This window comes from Salmo salar, chromosome ssa20, assembly GCF_905237065.1.
Source record: "Salmo salar chromosome ssa20, Ssal_v3.1, whole genome shotgun sequence".
In the NCBI taxonomy this organism is placed as follows: domain Eukaryota; kingdom Metazoa; phylum Chordata; class Actinopteri; order Salmoniformes; family Salmonidae; genus Salmo; species Salmo salar.
The window spans coordinates 82,492,746-82,512,571 of NC_059461.1; the positions used below are offsets into that span (position 1 = coordinate 82,492,746).

General features: G+C 43.8%; 1 protein-coding gene across 2 annotated transcripts in view; it reads left to right on the forward strand.

The window, feature by feature from the left end:
- Window positions 1-763: 763 nt before the first annotated feature.
- LOC106581426 (cGMP-dependent 3',5'-cyclic phosphodiesterase) overlaps window positions 764-19,826 on the forward strand; it is a 294,095-nt gene continuing 275,032 nt past the window's right edge. For both annotated transcript variants that reach the window (XM_045704010.1, XM_045704013.1), the window contains exon 1: window positions 764-1,080. In XM_045704010.1, coding sequence (XP_045559966.1) covers window positions 1,013-1,080 — 68 coding nt within the window. In that variant the 5' untranslated portion in view covers window positions 764-1,012. The remainder of the gene's footprint in view (window positions 1,081-19,826) is intronic.

Below are 19,826 nucleotides of genomic sequence, written 5' to 3' on the forward strand. Positions count from 1 at the left end.
CTGCCAGCCACCATCCTCCATATGTCAGCCAGCCACCATCCTTCATATGCCAGCCAGCCAGCCTCCTCCATATGCCAGCCAGCCAGCAACCCTCCTCCATATGCCAGCCAGCCACCCTCCATACGTCAGCCAGTTTCCTTCCTCCATATGTCAGCCAGCCACCCTCTTCCATATGTCAGCCAGCCAGCCAGCCTCCTCCATATGTCAGCCAGCCTCCCTCCTACATATGTCTGCCAGCCACCATCCTCCATATATCAGTCAGCCAGCCTCCTCCATATGTCAGTCAGCCAGCCTCCTCCATATATCAGTCAGCCAGCCTCCTCCATATGTCAGCCAGCCTCTTCCAGATGAATGGGCTAATCAGAGACATGGCAGTTATGTTGTTGAGGAGATAATTAGTCCTAACTGTAGAGATGCTGAGCTGGGATGGATTATGATAGTCTATTTCCTACAGATTTTAATTGTGATTGATATACCGGAAGGAAACACAGTATAAACTATCGTATCCACCCTTTATTCATCTCACTGTGACCACCTGATGGATCTCAGGGCCTTTGGAAAGGGCTACCGGGACGTTTACAGACTGACTGGGAAATGAAATCACTCTGACTGTCTGAAATCAGAAGGATAATCCAGAGAGCAGGGGTAAAACTACCGGAGCTGATTGGCGGCAGGGAACACACACTCTCCCTGTGATGTAGCCGCCGCGAGCGCTCTGCACCAGTTATCTGCCCTCGCTCTAGACCACAAAGCCGTTGTAAGTATTACTTACCGAAGCATCACCAATCCCCGCGTGCTGACTGCGCAGGGGAGGAGAGGCCAGAGAGAGAGAGGGAGAGAGATATGAGCATCCATCCATCCTCTCTTCCCTTTATCAACGGTAACACCCCATTCCCTCGGTCCTCGCGACACTCCCTCCTCACATCGCTGAAGGCTCTGCAAGGCTCGAGGAAGGCAGCAAGCGTTTTCGGTGTGCGTATCAACTACCAGGAGGCGCCAGACAGAATGCGCGATGGGGCAAGCGTGTGGACACGCGCTCCTCTGCCGTAGCCAGCAGTATCAGTCCGCTGCTTCCGATATGTAAGTGCTACAGACCCGCGTGTTTTATTTTGTGTGAGAAAGTGAAAGAGATGCATGGAGAGAGCTATTCATAAAGCTATTTGTTCAACACAATTTGTATCTGATGCTGTGCCTGTGCACTGGGTTGATTGACAGGGCTCTGTTCTAGGCAATGTGTATGTGTTTCCTCAGGTGTCCAGGGTTGTTCACTCACCCATCTCATAAAGAGTTTACCGGAGTTTATCTCTAGGGAGTCTACTGCAAAGCAAAGTGATGCTACAGGAATCTGTGTTTGTCCAACCTGGTCTCCAAGGATTTCGTACTATTCTGTATGTAAACCTGAAAAAACAATTTATTATGATATATTATGTTTTGTATGGTATGTATTAATTTGTGGATGTCCATCAACCATTTCATATGATATGTTACAAATTACAATTCGTATTATATGATTAAAAATGTGCAAAACATACAATATATTACGAATTCTAGCTAGGTGGCTAAAGTTAGCAAGGCTAGGAGTTAGTGTTAGGGTTAAGTTTAGGTGTTAGGTTAAAGGGTTAAGGTTAGGGTTAGGGGAATGATTAGATACAATGATTAAGGTTAGGGGAAGGATTTTGCTAAAAGGCTTAAGGTTAAAGTTAGGGGAATGGTTACCTAACATGCTAAGTAGATGCTGAGATTAGAACTCGCAACCTTTGGGTTGCTAGATGGTCGCATTATACACCCAACCAACCACCCTACTTTAGTTTTGCCTTAAGTAACCTTCTGTCCTCTGTAACCATACCAAACATAACATATCATACTGATTTGAGTGTCCCAGATTTCATATACTATGTTACGTCTAGTCTGAGACCCAGCTGGTGTGTCAGAGAGAGAAAGAGAGAGTTTGTGTGTTTTTAAATGGGATATACACCTAATAATGCAGTGATTTAATGTGTGTGGAATATTGTAAAGAGTTGGTAACTTCACTAAAAGCAACAACCTCGGTGCAGAAAGAACAGCGCACGTGATCTCCTTGCTTCTGAAGTTTTTTGCCGGTGTGGGTGTGTGTGCCAGCCTGTTATAAATTCGCTTTGATGAGGATATTTCTGTCTTCAAGGGAGTTTATTTATCTGTGCAGCGTCAATAATGTTTTAGCAGCAGAGAGCAGAAGAGGAGAGAAGAGAGGTAATAATAGGGGAGGAGAGAGTAGTTGAGAGGGGAGGGGAGGAGAGAGTAGTTGTGATGAGGGGAGGAGAGAGTAGTTGTGATGGGAGGAGAGGGGAGGGGAAGAGAGAGTAGTTGTGATGAGGGGAGGAGAGAGTAGTTGTGATGAGGGGAGGAGAGAGTAGTTGTGATGGGAGGAGGAGGAGAGGGGAGGAGAGAGTAGTTGTGATGGGAAGGGAGGAGAGAGTAGTTGTGAGGAGAGGAGAGGGGAGGAGAGTGGTTGTGATGGTTGGAGAGAGGAGAGTGGTTGTGATGAGACGAGAGGGGAGGAGAGGAGAGAGTGTTGTGATGAGAGGAGAGAGTGTTGTGATGAGAGGGGAGGAGAGTGGTTGTGATGAAAGGGGAGGAGAGGAGAGCAGAGAGTGGTTGTGATGAGGGGAAAGGGGAGGGGAGGAGAGCAGAGAGTGGTTGTGATGAGAGGAGAGCAGAGAGTGGTTGTGATGTGAGGGGAGGAGAGTGGTTGTGATGAGAGGAGAGCAGAGAGTGGTTGTGATGAGAGGGGAGGGGAGGGGAGTAGAGCAGAGAGTGGTTGTGATGAGAGGAGAGCAGAGAGTGGTTGTGATGTGAGGGGAGGGGAGCAGAGAGTGGTTGTGATGTGAGGAGAGCAGAGTGGTTGTGATGAGCGGAGAGCAGAGTGGTTGTGATGGGAGGAGAGGAGAGAGTGGTTGTGATGAGAGGAAAGGGGAGGAGAGGAGAGAGTGGTTGTGATGACAGGAGAGGAGAGAGTGGTTGTGATGAGAGGAGAGGAGAGAGTGGTTGTGATGAGAGGAGAGCAGAGAGTGGTTGTGATGAGAGGAGAGGAGAGAGTGGTTGTGATGAGAGGAGAGCAGAGAGTGGTTGTGATGAGAGGAGAGCAGAGAGTGGTTGTGATGGGAGGAGAGGAGAGGAGAGAGTGGTTGTGATGAGAGGAGAGCAGAGAGTGGTTGTGATGAGAGGAGAGCAGAGAGTGGTTGTGATGGGAGGAGAGGAGAGCAGAGAGTGGTTGTGATGAGAGGAGAGCAGAGAGTGGTTGTGATGAGAGGAGAGCAGAGAGTGGTTGTAATCAGAGGAGAGCAGAGTATGGTTGTGATGAGAGGAGAGCAGAGAGGGGTTGTGATGAGAGGAGAGCAGAGAGTGGTTGTGATGAGAGGAGAGGAGAGGAGAGCAGAGAGTGGTTGTGATGAGAGGAGAGCAGAGAGTGGTTGTGATGAGAGGAGAGCAGAGAGTGGTTGTGATGAGAGGAGAGCAGAGAGTGGTTGTGATGAGAGGAGAGGAGAGGAGAGCAGAGAGTGGTTGTGATGAGAGGAGAGCAGAGAGTGGTTGTGATGAGAGGAGAGAGTGGTTGTGATGAGAGGAGAGGAGAGAGTGGTTGTGATGAGAGGAGAGAGAGAGGGGAGAGCAGAGAGTGGTTGTGATGAGAGGAGAGCAGAGAGTGGTTGTGATGAGAGGAGAGAGTGGTTGTGATGAGAGGAGAGGAGAGAGTGGTTGTGATGAGAGGAGAGCAGAGAGTGGTTGTGATGAGAGGAGAGCAGAGAGTAGTTGTGATGAGAGGAGAGCAGAGAGTGGTTGTGATGAGAGGAGAGCAGAGAGTGGTTGTGATGAGAGGAGAGCAGAGAGTAGTTGTGATGAGAGGAGAGCAGAGAGTGGTTGTGATGAGAGGAGAGCAGAGAGTGGTTGTGATGAGAGGAGGTCAGAGAGTGGTTGTGATGAGAGGAGGTCAGAGAGTGGTTGTGATGGTTCACTGGTTTGTTGCTGTACTCAATAACTATGTTAACTGTCTACTTCTGGATAAAAGTGTACATGTTTTAGCGTGTGTGTGTGCTTTTGAGAGAGGGTGTATGTGTTGTGGGTTTGACATGGTTAGGGCCAGCGTACAGGGATTGAATGTGTGTGTGGGTGTGTGTAGCGTCATTGAGAGAATGCTGATGGTGCAGTATGTTATCATCTCTAATGTGAGCACTCATCAATGCTGTTGGATTCTGCTATTACAGACTTCACTGTTAGTGGGGTCAACTTTACACGCACGCACGCACGCACGCACGCACGCACGCACGCACGCACGCACGCACGCACACACACACACACACACACACACACACACACACACACACACACACACACACACACACACACACACACACACACACACACACACCCCTACTTGCCTATCACTGGTACTATGAGGAGTAAAAGTGTGTGTGTTGTGTTGATGTGCTTATTTGTGTGGCCGTGTTCGGATGGCTGGTGTGTTTTGGGTGTGAGGGGACGGTGTGTGTGTTTGTTGGGCGGGCTCGGGCAGTGTGTGTGTGTGGGTTGAGACTGACAGAATGACTCAAATCGATCTCTCCCACCCATACACTCATCCTCACATTTTCCACTCTGTCTAAAGTGTCACCCTGGGCACACACACACACTCTCCTCACGTACAATTGAGCATGTACAAGAGCACACACCCACATAAGCACTCAATGATAGTCCACACACACACACACACACACTGCCCTACAGGGTTACCAACATCACATACACAAGTGTGTGCACTGTGACCAATACTCAGGTGCTAATTGTAGCAGCAGGTAGGAGTTTTGAGTGTGTGCTCAGTGTGTGTGTTTGTGTCGGATTGGGTGACACGGTTGGCTGTATGTCTAACAAGGACCCAGCATCAAGTACCTCTGTACCTGGTCCTGATTGTAACAACTCAGAGGAGAGAGAGAGAGAGAGAGAGAGAGAGAGAGAGAGAGAGAGAGAGAGAGAGAGAGAGAGAGAGAGAGAGAGCTGGAACACAGAGCCACAGAGAGTTATCTATTCCATTTGCTTTTGTAATGTCAACATGTGTTTCCCATGCCAATAAAGCCCTTTGAATTGAGAGAGAGAGAGAGAGAGACCTGGCTCTCAAGAGAAGACAGGCTATGTGCACCTTGCCCACAAAATGAGGTGGACACTGAGCTGCACTTCCTAACCTCCTGCCAAATGTATGATCATATTTGAGACCGATATTTCCTTCAGATTACACAGACCATCAAAGAATTTGAAAACAAACCTAATTTTGATAAACTCCCATATGTACTGGGTGAAATTCCACAGTGTGCCATCACAGCAGCAAGATTTGAGACCTGTTACCACAAGAAAAGGACAACCAGTGAAGAACAAACACCATTGTAAATACAACCCATATTTATGTTTATTTATTTTCCCTTTTGTATTTTCACTATTTGCACATCGTTACAACACTGTATATAGACATAATATGACATTTTAAATGTCTCTATTCCTTTGGAACCTTTGTGAGTGTAATGTTTACTGTTCATTTTTGATTGTTTATTTCACCTGCTTCGGGCAGGTGAAGTAAACATATGTTTCCCATGTCAATAAAGCTCTTTGAATGAAATGTGTACATAACACTGCAACAAAATTTCCCCATGGGGACAAAAGGCAGGAAGTATATTGTAGAATAATAGTGAAGACATAAAAACTATGAAATAATACATATGGAATCAGGTAGTAACCAAAAAAGTGTTAAACCAGCTTCTCCATAAAGGCTTTCTGGACCTGCGACGTGAATTGGAGACCACGGTCAGAAAATATGTCCTCCAGAAGGCTATTGTGCCGGAAGACCTGCTGGAATAGTTTCTCAGCAACCGGGAGAGCGGTGGGTAGACCAGAGAGAGGGATAAAACGGCAGAAGGCACGGGAAGGGGAAGTAGTTTCCCTGCTGGAGCTTGCCGGGGAGATTTGGATTGGATACATATGGTGTGTGAGTTGACACAGTGGGCGATGTACTGCGCCAAGGTGGGCCACCAGTATTTATCAGAGAGGGATTGGATGATGCGGGTGATACCTGGGTCTCCAGGTCAACAGCTGATCTCTCACCCCCATGGGGACGAAGATGCACTCTGGAGGGCAGGTAGCAGGAGTGGGTTCCCTTTCCAGAGCCTGGCGGATGTCCACATCTACGATCCAACGCACAGGACCCTCCGCCAACATGGAACCACAGGGTGTGAGAAGGCAAGTCTTCCAGGATCCTGGTCCCGAGGCGGTGATGCTCGTCATCGACCAGGAGATGGTGGGGTTATGAAGTTGGTGCCACAGGAGGCCGAGGATGACTTTGTGAACTGGTGCGGTGGTGATGAAGAAGAGAAGGCTGTCCTGGTGTATGGGTCCCACGGTGAGGGTTAGTGGTGCTGTGATGTGCGTCATTTTGCCAGATCCCAATGGTCGTGTATCCAGCGCTTAGACAGGAAAAGGACAGAGCGGGTATGAAGTTAAGTTCAGGGAGAACGCGAGGGCCTGGTCGATGAAGTTCCCAGCAGCACCGGAGTCCACTAGAGCTGTAGAGACAACACTTGAAGGACAGCAGCCAGTGAAATGGAACCCAGAAAGGGTTTGGCGGAAAACGATGATAATGTAATTCTCACGCCTACCCTGGGAGATGGAAGGTCACAGGGCCGCTCTTGTGGAACATCTAATACAAATGTCAAATGAAATACATAAGCAGCAAATCAACCCAGAGCTACACTATGAATACTTTGAAACTCTGAAACAGTATAAACAAACACTGAAACGCAAGAAATGGAATTATACCAATAAGACACTTGATGAAATTGAAAACGCAATTGACCAAAATCAGTTCTGGGACATATGGAGCAATTTAAGCACGACAAAGCCATAAGAATTAGCCATACAAGATGAAGGAATTTGGAAAACATATTTTGATAATCTATACAAAAACATCCCACAAAAGACTTGCAACATAACCAATTAGAAATTAAAGAAAAATGTAACATTCAGTCATTAAAGCAACCAAAATCCATTAGATTACCCAACAATGTCACACCTGCTCCCGCGCTCTTCCCCCCCGGTGCTCGAGAGCGCCAGGCTCCCCAGCATTGTGCACACCTGTCTTCCCCCCGTCACGCGCATCAGCGATTATTGGACTCACCTGGACTCAATCACCTCTCATTACCTCCCTATATCTCTCTGGTTCCCTGCTCTGTTCCCTGCTTCTGCATCGATTGCCATATGTCCTTGTCTACCTGTGTGCTGATGCTGTTCCTGTCTTTTTCTATCTGTCTCTTTCCGATTAAATGTTTCACTCCCCGTACCTGCTTCTCATCTCCGGCTAAATCAAAAACACCAAAGAAGGCTTGTGGTCTAGATACTGTAACATCAGAAATGAAATGCTGAAAAACAGCCCACCTGAGTTGCAAAATGCTGTGCATAAATTTTTCAACATGGTACTAACTCTGGCTGCTTTCCTGATGTCTGGAACCAGGGGCTCATCTCCCCTATCCACAAAAGTGGAGACAAATCAGACCCCAATAATTACAGGGTAATCTGCGAAAACAGCCACTTGGAAGAATCCAAACCTTTCTTCAAGAAGTAAATTAAATGTCATTGTTTTTCTCCCTAAACGTTGCACTACTGACCATATATACACCTCACACACTAATTAATAAAAACTTCCACCAAAACAAGAGCGCAAAATATGTTCTTCCTTAATTTACTCAATTTATATTTGGCACAAAGGTCTATTCTTCAAAATTCTCCAAATTGGGCTTGGTGGTAAGGTGTATTGACTTAATAAAATGTATGTACACAGAAAACAAGTGTGCAATAAAATCAAAAACTAAATAACATAGTTATTTATAAACGTTGAGGTGTGAGACAAGGCTGCAGTTTGAGTCCAAACCCTTCAACATTTATATCAATGAAATAGCAGACATGTTGGACCATTCTGCAGCTCCAGGACTCACACTACTTGACACAGAGGTGAAATACCTATTCTATCACCAAACAAAGAAGGTCTTCAACAGAACCTTAACATTCAAGAGCAGCATTGCCATAATTGGGTCCTGGCAGTAAATAAAAAACTAAAATCATGATTTTCCAGGAAAAAAAACAGATGTCAGAAACACAATTATAAACGATCCCTCTCAGTCAGCTGGTGTTGGACCTCACCTACCAAGCTGACACCAGCACTGCTTCAAAAGAAACTATTCAAACAAACTAAATCATGAACCAATCATAGGACTCATATTTACAACATTGGAAATATGAAACAAAATCCCAAAGCCGACTAAATCGCTATCTGACCCTAAACAGAATAGGAATTATCTGATTATCTCTACTCTGTCAGCGTGTATGTGGTCACTGCACGACAGGGGAGGTAGAGACAGAGATGCACTTTGTCCTTTACTGTAAGAAATATTCCTCACAAAGAGATTCATTATTCACAGAAATTACTACATTGATTCCAAATGTTTACTTATTAAACCAGAGGAAAAACTAAAAATACTCATGGGCGAAGGAGCAATGGCTCCTCTTGCAGCCAAATATGTATTTGCCTGCCACAGCCTGAGAGACACTGAATAATAACATCTACATAGTAAGCAGTAACTTACTTATTATTACTATTATTGTTATTATTATTGTTATTTGTGGTATTATTGTTATTACTATTGTTATTATTATTATTATTTGTGGTATTATTGTTATTACTATTGTTATTATTATTGTTATTTGTGGTATTATTGTTATTACTATTGTTATTATTATTGTTATTGTTGTGATTATTTTTCTAAATAGTAGTGGTATGGGTAGTAGGCTGATGGTAATGATAGCAGTTTAATGATGGTAGTAGTGTCACGCCTGCTCCCGCTCTCCCTCTCCTGTGCTCGAGGGCACCAGACCGCCTATCATTACGCACACCTGTCCCCTTCTTACGCGCACCTGCGCCTCATTGGACCCACCAAACTATTTGATCGCCTTTATCTGTCTGTTTCCTATGTTTGTTCCCTGTGTCTGCATTGATGTCGTTACTTAGTCCCCTGGCCAGACGCTGTTCCTGTTCATGTCAGTTATTTATTAAATGTTCTCCCTGTACCTGCTTCCTGTCTCCAGCGTCGATCCTCACAAATAGTAGTAATAATGATGATGGTACTTGTAGTAATAATGATGGTAGTTGTAGTAATGATGAGGGTAGTAGTAGTAATGATGATGGTAGTAGTAATGATGATGGTAGTTGTAGTAATGATGATGGTAGTAGTTATGATGATTGTAGTAGTAATGATGATGGTAGTTGTAGTAATGATGATGGTAGTTGTAATGATGATGGTAGTTGTAATGATGATGGTAGTAGTAATGAGGATGGTAGTTGTAATGATGATGGTAGTTGTAGTAATGATGATGGTAGTTGTGATAATGATGATGGTAGTAGTAGTAGTAATGATGATGGTAGTTGTAATGATGATGGTAGTAGTAATGAGGATGGTAGTTGTAGTAATGATGATGGTAGTAGTAATGAGGATTGTAGTTGTAATGATGATGGTAGTAGTAGTAATGATGATGGTAGTAGTAATGATGATGGTGGTGGTAGTAGTAATGATGATGGTAGTAGTAGTAATGATGATGGTGGTGGTAGTAGTAATGATGATGGTAGTAGTAGTAATGATGATGGTAGTAGTAGTAATGATGATGGTAGTTGAAGTAATGATGATGGTAGTAGTAATGATGATGGTAGTAGTAATGATGATGGTAGTAGTAATGATGATGGTAGTAGTAATGATGATGGTAGTAGTAATGATGATGATGGTAGTTGTAGTAATGATGATGGTAGTTGTAATGATGATGGTAGTAGTAGTAATGATGATGGTAGTTGTAGTAATGATGATGGTAGTAGTAGTAATGATGATGGTAGTTGTAGTAATGATGATGGTAGTTGAAGTAATGATGATGGTAGTTGTAATGATGATGGTAGTAGTAGTAATGATGATGGTGGTAGTAGTAATGATGATGGTAGTAGTAATGATGATGGTAGTAGTACAGATGATGGTAGTAGTAGTAATGATGATGGTAGTTGTAGTAATGATGATGGTAGTTGTAGTAATGATGATGGTAGTAGTAGTAATGATGATGGTAGTAGTAATGATGATGGTAGTAGTAGTAATGATGATGGTGGTAGTAGTAATGATGATGGTAGTAGTAGTAATGATGATGGTAGTTGTAATGATGGTAGTAGTAATGATGATGATGGTAGTAGTAATGAGGATGGTAGTAGTAGTAATGATGATGGTAGTAGTAATGATGATGGTAGTAGTAAAGATGATGGTAGTAGTAGTAATGATGATGGTAGTAGTAATGATGATGGTAGTTGTAGTAATGATGATGGTAGTTGTAGTAATGATGATGGTAGTAGTAATGATGATGGTAGTAGTAATGATGATGGTAGTAGTAATGATGATGGTAGTAGTAATGATGATGGTAGTTGTAGTAATGATGATGGTAGTTGTAGTAATGATGATGGTAGTTGTAGTAATGATGATGGTAGTAGTAATGATGATGGTAGTAGTAGTAATGATGATGGTAGTAGTAATGATGATGGTAGTAGTAATGATGATGGTAGTTGTAGTAATGATGATGGTAGTTGAAGTAATGATGATGGTAGTAGTGAAGATGATGGTAGTAGTAGTAATGATGATGGTAGTTGTAGTAATGATGATGGTAGTTGTAGTAATGATGATGGTAGTAGTAGTAATGATGATGGTAGTAGTAATGATGATGGTAGTAGTAGTAATGATGATGGTAGTAGTAGTAATGATGATGGTAGTTGTAGTAATGATGATGGTAGTAGTAGTAATGATGATGGTAGTAGTAGTAATGATGATGGTAGTTGTAGTAATGATGATGGTAGTTGTAGTAATGATGATGGTAGTTGTAGTAATGATGATGGTAGTAGTAGTAATGATGATGGTAGTTGTAGTAATGATGATGGTAGTTGTAGTACTGATATAATGGTGAGGATGACAGTTAGTTATAGTTTAATTTTCCATGTTTAGCCTTTTATATTTATTATATTTCTACTATTGACTTACCATTTTATTGTTGTTATTTAAAACATAAAAAATGTATTATTATTAATATTCATTATTTTATAACAATGTATATTGTATACATTGTTGTTTAGGCAATATTAAAGCAATGCTTTTCATGCCAATAAAAGAGAGCGACATTACAGTATTTCTACAATTTCCCATCGTGTCTGCAGGGCGATATTGATTGGTTCATAGAGAGACGAAGCGACCAATAGGGCCTAGGTTGTACGGGACATGAATGGTTAGTCTAGGGAAGGGTGCCGCTTATAGAATTCAGTCCTGTCTGTCCCTGGTCCTCGGCTCATCACTTATTAACACAACTGAAAGCATTCTTCTAATAGCCACCATGTGTCTGGGTCCACAAACGTCCTCAGGCTGTCACAGAGCCCGTGGACTTGTGGGTATGACAGTCTGCTGTGTGTTTGTGGAATGTAAGGACGTAATGTGACCAAGGGGATTTTACCACCATGACGTCATATGGACAGACATAAGAGGTGCTGTGTGTTTTTGTGTGTGTTTGTGTTTTTGTGTGTGTTTGTGTTCGTGTGTGTGTGTGTGTGTGTGTGTGTGTGTGTGTGTGTGTGTGTGTGTGTGTGTGTGTGTGTGTTTGGTGTTTTGTCCTCCACACTTATTGCCTGTTCTGTTGGAGAGGAGAGACCTGTAGAGAGTGAGGTCTCTCCCTACTTCACAGTAATGGAACTCTTTCTCTCTCCATCCCTTACCCTCTTAACTTTCTCTGGAAAGGGGGATGAGATGGAGAGAGATGTTTCATAAAATACTTTCAAGGGTTGCCAGGCAACTAATGGTGTCTATCTCTCTCCCTCCTCTCTCTACTTCTCTCTCCTTCTCTCTACCACTCCCTAAACATTATACAACAAACATCTTGTGTGTGTGAGAGAGAGTGAGCGAGACAGTTTGTGTGTGTGTGATTTTGTATACAGTACCAGTCAAAAGTTTTAGAACACCTACTCATTCAATGGATTTTCTTTATTATTACTATTTTCTACATTGTAGAATAATAGTGAAGACATCAAAACTATGAAATAACACATATGAATCATGTAGTAACCAAAAAAGTGTTAAACAAATCAAAATATATTTTATATTTGAGATTTTTCAAATAGCCACCCTTTGCCTTGATGACAGCTTTGGACACTCTTGGCATTCTCTCAACCAGCTTCATGAGGTAGTCACCTGGAATGCATTTCAATTAACAGGTGCCTTGTAAAAAGTTCATTTGTGGGATTTCTTTCCTTTTTAATGCGTTTGAGCCAATCAGTTGTGTTGTGACAAGGTAGGTGTGGTATACAGAACATAGCCATATTTGGCAAAAGACCAAGTCCATATTATGGCAAGAACAGCTCAAATAAGTAAAGAGAAACAGCAGTCCATAATTTCTTTAAGACATGAAAGTCAGTCAATACGAATCAAGAACTATGAAAGTTTCTTCAAGTGCAGTCGCAAAGACCATCAAGCGCAATGATGAAACTGGCTCTCATGAGGACCGCCACAAGAATGGAAGACCCAGAGTTACCTCTGCTGCAGAGGATTAGTTCATTAGAGTTACCAGCCTCAGAAATTGCAGCCCAAATAAATGCTTCACAGAGTTCAAGTAACAGACACATCTCAACATCATTCACTGCGTGATTCAGGCCTTCATGGTCAAATTGCTGCAAAGAAAGCACTTTTAAAGGACACCAATAAGAAGAAGAGACTTGCTTGGGCCAAGAAACATGAGCAATGGACATTAGATATGTGAAAATTTGTCCTTCGGTCTGGAATCCAAATTTGAGATTTTTGGTTCCAACCGCCGTGTCTTTGTGAAACGCGATGTGGGTGAACGGATGATCTCCACATGTGTATTTCCCACCTTTAAGCATGGAGGAGGAGGTGTTATGGTGTGGGGGTGCTTTGCTGGTGACATTGTCTGTGATTTATTACGAATTTAAGGCACACTTAACCAGCATGGCTACCACAGCATTCTACCATCACATCTGGTTTGGGCTTAATTCTTTTTTATTTCAACCTTCATTTAACTAGGCAAGTCAGTTAAGAACAAATTCCTATTTACAATGACGGCCTAGGAACAGTGGGTTAACTGCCTTGTTCAGGGGCAGAACGACAGATTTTTACCTTGTCAGCTCGGGGATTGGATCTAGTAGCATTTCGTTACTGGCCCAATGCTTTAACCACTAGGCTTCCTGCCGCCCCTGGGACTATCTGGGGCTTAGTGGGATCATTTGTTTTTCAACAGTACAATGATCTAACACATCTCCAGGCTGTGTAAGGGCTATTTGACCAAGAAGGAGAGTGATGGAGTGCTGCATCAGATGACCTGGCCTCCACAATCCCCTGACCTCAACCCAATTGTGATGATTTGGAATGAGTTGGACTGCAGAGTGAAGGAAAAGCAACCAACAAGTGCTCAGCATATGTGGGAACACCTTCAAGACTGTTGGTAAAGCATTCCTCATGAAGCTGGTTGAGAGAATACCAAGAGTGTGCAAAGCTGTCATTAAGGCAAAGAGTTGCTATTTGAAGAATCTAAAATCTTAACTATATTTTGATTTGTTTAACACTTTTTGGTTAATACATGAGTCCAAATGTGTTATTTCATGGTTTTGATGTCTTCACTATTATTCCACAATGTAGAAAATAGAAACAATTTTCAAAAACCCTTGAATAAGTAGGTGTTCTAAAACTTTTGACCAGTAGTGTATGTAATGTATTGTCATTAACAGTTTAATTTCTATAATAAAATATTCACTTAGGCACTTACTTGGAAAAGGCTATGGACAACCATGTCTCTGCCGCTAGCAAACACAGTCGTGGGTGATACTGGTAAATAAAATTAACTTGAATGGTACACTGGGAAATATGCAAATAAGGCTTAACACCCAGCCTACAGTGTTAAAACAAAACCCCAAAATATTTTTAGAGGTGCATTTCTGCCATTTAAAAGGAACAAATGGCTTTGTCATTGTGGTGATACCATTGAAGGGCAAAATACCTTTTCCAAAGATAGTACAGGTAAAAAAGCCTATGTTGTCCCCTAAGGTACACTATTGGCTCTTCTAAGGTATGAACTGCAAGGGTAAAATGATATACCTATAACTAAAGGTACAAAGGACGTACCTTACAGGGTACCACTACAGTGACAAGCGTTTCTACCCCTTTAAGAACAAATCTAAACCTTTATTTGTGAGCGTGTAGTAAGCGGTCGTGTCACCCACACGGTTCCATTCCTAGAAAGCAGGCTTCCTGCATTGTACTGCAGAGATGCTGTTCTATGTCTATCGCTCTCATATTCAGGCAATATTTCAACACTAGAAGGTCTTTCCTACAATCACTCAATAAAGGAAACCAGCATAATATAACTTTATGTCTGCACCTGTGCAGAAGTCCATGTCTGCACTGGCACGTTTAAAAATATATATATATTCTGTGTCTTTCATCAAAAATACTGGCAAAGGAAAGATTCAATATAAATATAAGTGGTTTGGAGTTTGTCACGACTTCCGCCGAAGTCCGTTCCTCTCCTTGTTCGGGCGGTGCTCGGCGGGTCGACGTCGCCGATCTTCTAGCCATCGCCGATCCACTTTTCATTTTCCATTGGTTTTGTCTTTGTTTCCCACACAACTGGTTTTCATTTCCCAATTACTGGTGATGTATTTAACCCTCTGTTTCCCCCATGTCTTTGTGTGTGATTGTTTGTTGTTCAGGTCGGTACGTTTCCGGCTGTTTTTTTCCGGGTGCTGTTTTCACCCGTGGTTTGTGGCAACCGTTATTGTTCACACATTGGTATTGTTACTTTGTGCTATGTCTTAAGTAAAGTGCGTTGTTCACTCATCTCTGCTCTCCTGCGCCTGACTTCATGCACCAGCTACACTCACCATCTGACAGTTTGCTTTGGTATCATCTTCTGTTCTACCGTGTATGGGTTATGCCATTCACGAGTTGTTGCCTCTTTGAAGAGCATGATACACACAAGTGCACCGCACACACACTCACACACACACTCACACACACATTCCACACACACACACACACACAGACACACACACAGACACACACAGACACACATAGACACACATAGACACAGACATTCTGGTGTCTTTGACCCTGACAGAGGGTTTGTTTGCAACAGGAACACTTGTTGCCGTGGGGAACAGGCATGTGCTCGGGGAGAGGTCATACTGCACACATAGATTCACAGACTCTTTATATATACAGTACCAGTCAAAGGTTTGGACACACCTACTCATTCCAGGATTTGTCTTTGTTTTTACTATTTTCTACATTGTAGAATAATAGTGAAGACATCACAACTATGAAATAACACATATGGAATCATTTAGTAACCAAAAAAGTGTTAAACAAATCAAAACATATTTTATATTTGAGATTCTTCAAAGTAGCCACCCTTTGCCTTGATGACAGCTTTGCACACTCTTGGCATTCTCTCAACCAGCTTAATGAGGTAGTCACCTGGAATGCATTTCAGTTAACAGGTGTGCCTTGTAAAAAGTTCATTTGTGGGATTTCTTTCCTTAATGCGTTTGAGCCAATCAGTTGTGTTGTGACAAGGTACAGTGAGGGGAAAAAAGTATTTGATCCCCTGCTGATTTTGTACGTTTGCCCACTGACAAAGAAATGATCAGTCTATAATTTTAATGGTAGGTTTATTTGAACAGTGAGAGACAGAATAACAACAAAAAAATCCAGAAAAACGCATGTCAAAAATGTTATAAAATGATTTGCATTTCAATGAGGGAAATAAGTATTTGACCACTCTGCAAAACATGACTTAGTACTTGGTGGCAAAACCCTTGTTGGCAATCACAGAGTCAGACGTTTCTTGTAGTTGGCCACCAGGTTTGCACACATCTCAGGAGGGATTTTGTTCCACTCCTCTTTGCAGATCTTCTCCAAGTCATTAAGGTTTCGAGGCTGACGTTTGGCAACTCGAACCTTCAGCTCCCTCCACAGATTTTCTATGGGATTAATTAAGGTCTGGAGACTGGCTAGGCCACTCCAGGACCTTAATGTGCTTCTTCTTGAGCCACTCCTTTGTTGCCTTGGCCGTGTGTTTTGGGTCATTGTCATGCTGGAATACCCATCCACGACCCATTTTCAATGCCCTGGCTGAGGGAAGGAGGTTCTCACCCAAGATTTGACGGTACATGGCCCCGTCCATCGTCCCTTTGATGCGGTGAAGTTGTCCTGTCCCCTTAGCAGAAAAACACCCCCAAAGCATAATGTTTCCACCTCCATGTTTGACGGTGGAGATGGTGTTCTTGGGGTCATAGGCAGCATTCCTCCTCCTCCAAACACGGCGAGTTGAATTGATGCCAAAGAGCTCCATTTTGGTCTCATCTGACCACAACACTTTCACCCAGTTGTCCTCTGAATCATTCAGATGTTCATTGGCAAACTTCAGACGGGCATCTATATGTGCTTTCTTGAGCAGGGGGACCTTGCGGGCGCTGCAGGATTTCAGTCCTTCACGGTGTAGTGTGTTACCAATTGTTTTCTTGGTGACTATGGTCCCAGCTGCCTTGAGATCATTGACAAGATCCTCCCGTGTAGTTCTGGGCTGATTCCTCACCGTTCTCATGATCATTGCAACTCCACGAGGTGAGATCGTGCATGGAGCCCCAGGCCGAGGGAGATTGACAGTTCTTTTGTGTTTCTTCCATTTGCGAATAATCGCACCAACTGTTGTCACCTTCTCACCAAGCTGCTTGGCGATGGTCTTGTAGCCCATTCCAGCCTTGTGTAGGTCTACAATCTTGTCCCTGAGATCCTTGGAGAGCTCTTTGGTCTTGGCCATGGTGGAGAGTTTGGAATCTGATTGATTGCTTCTGTGGACAGGAGTCTTTTATACAGGTAACAAGCTGAGATTAGAAGCACTCCCTTTAAGAGTGTGCTCCTAATCTCAGCTCGTTACCTGTATAAAAGACACCTGGGAGCCAGAAATCTTTCTGATTGAGAGGGGGTCAAATACTTATTCCCTCATTAAAATGCAAATCATTTTATAACATTTTTGACATGCGTTTTTCTGGATTTTGTTGTTGTTATTCTGTCTCTCACTGTTCAAATAAACCTACCATTAAAATTATACACTGATCATTTCGTTGTCAGTGGGCAAACGTACAAAATCAGCAGGGGATCAAATACTTTTCCCCCTCACTGTAGGTGTGGTATACAGAACATAGCCATATTTGGTAAAAGACCAAGTCCATATTATGGCAAGAACAGCTCAAATAAGCAAAGAGAAACAACAGTCCATCATTACTTTAAGACATGAAGGTCAGTCAATCAGGAAAATATCAAAAACTTTGAAAGTTTCTTCAAGTGCAGTTGCAAAAACCATCAAGCGCTATGATGAAACTGGCTCTCATGAGGAAAAGGAAGACCCAGAGTTACCTCTGCTGCAGAGGATAAGTTCATTAGAGTTAACAGTCTCAGAAATTGCAACCCAAATAAATGCTTCACAGAGTTCAAGTAACAGATACATCTCAACAACTGTTCAGAGGAGACTGCGCAAATCAGGCCTTCATGGTCAAATTGCTGCAAAGAACCCACTTCTAAAGGACACCAGTAAGAGGAAGAGACTCGCTTGGGCCAAGAAACACAAGCAATGGACATTAGACAAGTGGAAATCTGTCCTTTGGTCTGATGAGTCAAAATTTGAGATTTTTGGTTCCAACCACCGTGTCTTTGTGAGATGCAGAGTAGGTGAAGCATGGAGGAGGAGGTGTCATGGTGTGGGGTGCTTTGCTGGTGACACTGTCAGTAATTTATTTAGAATTCAAGGCACACTTAACCAGCATTGGTATAACAGAATTCTGCAACGATACGCCATCCCATCTGGTTTGCGCTCAGTGGGACTATCATTTGTTTTTCAACAGTACAATGACCCAACACACTCCAGGCTGTGTAAGGGCTATTTGACCAAGAACGAGAGTGATGGAGTGCTGCATCAGATGACCTGGCCTCCACAATCACCCGACCTCAACCCAATTGAGATGGTTTGGGATAAGTTGAACCTCAGAGTGAAGGAAAAGCAGCCAACAAGTGCTCAGCATATGTGGGAACTCCTTCAAGACTGTGGGGAAAGCATTCCAGGTGAAGCTGGTTGAGAGAATGCCAAGAGTGTGCAAAGATACTTTGAAGAATCTAAAATAGATTTTTGATTTGTTTAACACTTTTTTGTTTACTACATGATTCCATATGTGTTATTTCATAGTTTTGATGTCTTCACTATTATTCTACAATGTAGAACATATTAAAATAAAATAAAAACCCTTTTGACTGGTACTACACACACACACACACTGCCCACTGTACACACACATACAGTACACAGAGAGAGGTAGAGAAAAAGATGAAGCGCTCATTTGTATTCATCCCAGTTACTGCTGACTTGATTGGATGCTAAATAGCACTGGCCTGGTATGCAAATCTTATGCTATTGAGCCTTGACAATTTCCTGTTTTGCAAAGTCATACAAGTTTGGAGTGATGACACACACGCACACACGCACGCGCTCTGTCTGCATTAGGAGCTTTGGTTGTTAATTACAGTTCTTGTTCAGACGGCGTTGTAGAGACGGATAAAAGAGAAGGAATTAGTCTATTGGTGGTGGGGAGGGAGGGAGGGAGGGGTCCAACAGAGTCACTCTGTCTCTGTCTCTAGTGGGGAGGGAGGGAGGGGTCCAACAGAGTCACTCTGTCTCTGTCTCTAGTGGGGAGGGAGGGGTCCAACAGAGTCACTCTGTCTCTGTCTCTAGTGGGGAGGGAGGGAGGGGTCCAACAGAGTCACTCTGTCTCTGTCTCTAGTGGGGAGGGAGGGAGGGGTCCAACAGAGTCACTCTGTCTCTGTCTCTAGTGGGGAGGGAGGGGTCCAACAGAGTCACTCTGTCTCTGTCTCTAGTGGGGAGGGAGGGAGGGGTCCAACAGAGTCACTCTGTCTCTAGTGGGGAGGGAGGGAGGGTGTCCAACAGAGTCACTCTGTCTCTAGTGGGGAGGGAGGGAGGGGGTCCAACAGAGTCACTCTCTGTCTCTAGTGGGGAGGGAGGGAGGGGTCCAACAGAGTCACTCTGTCTCTAGTGGGGAGGGAGGGAGGGGTCCAACAGAGTCACTCTGTCTCTAGTGGGGAGGGAGGGAGGGGTCCAACAGAGTCACTCTGTCTCTAGTGGGGAGGGAGGGAGGGGTCCAACAGAGTCACTCTGTCTCTGTCTCTAGTGGGGAGGGAGGGAGGGGGTCCAACAGAGTCACTCTGTCTCTGTCTCTAGTGGGGAGGGAGGGAGGGGTCCAACAGAGTCACTCTGTCTCTAGTGGGGAGGGAGGGAGGGGTCCAACAGAGTCACTCTGTCTCTGTCTCTAGTGGGGAGGGAGGGGGTCCAACAGAGTCACTCTGTCTCTAGTGGGGAGGGAGGGAGGGGGTCCAACAGAGTCACTCTGTCTCTGTCTCTAGTGGGGAGGAAGGGAGGGGGTCCAACAGAGTCACTCTGTCTCTGTCTCTAGTGGGGAGGGAGGGAGGGGGTCCAACAGAGTCACTCTGTCTCTGTCTCTAGTGGGGAGGGAGGGGTCCAACAGAGTCATCTCTGTCTCTAGTGGGGAGGGAGGGAGGGGGTCCAACAGAGTCACTCTGTCTCTAGTGGGGAGGGAGGGAGGGGGTCCAACAGAGTCACTCTGTCTCTGT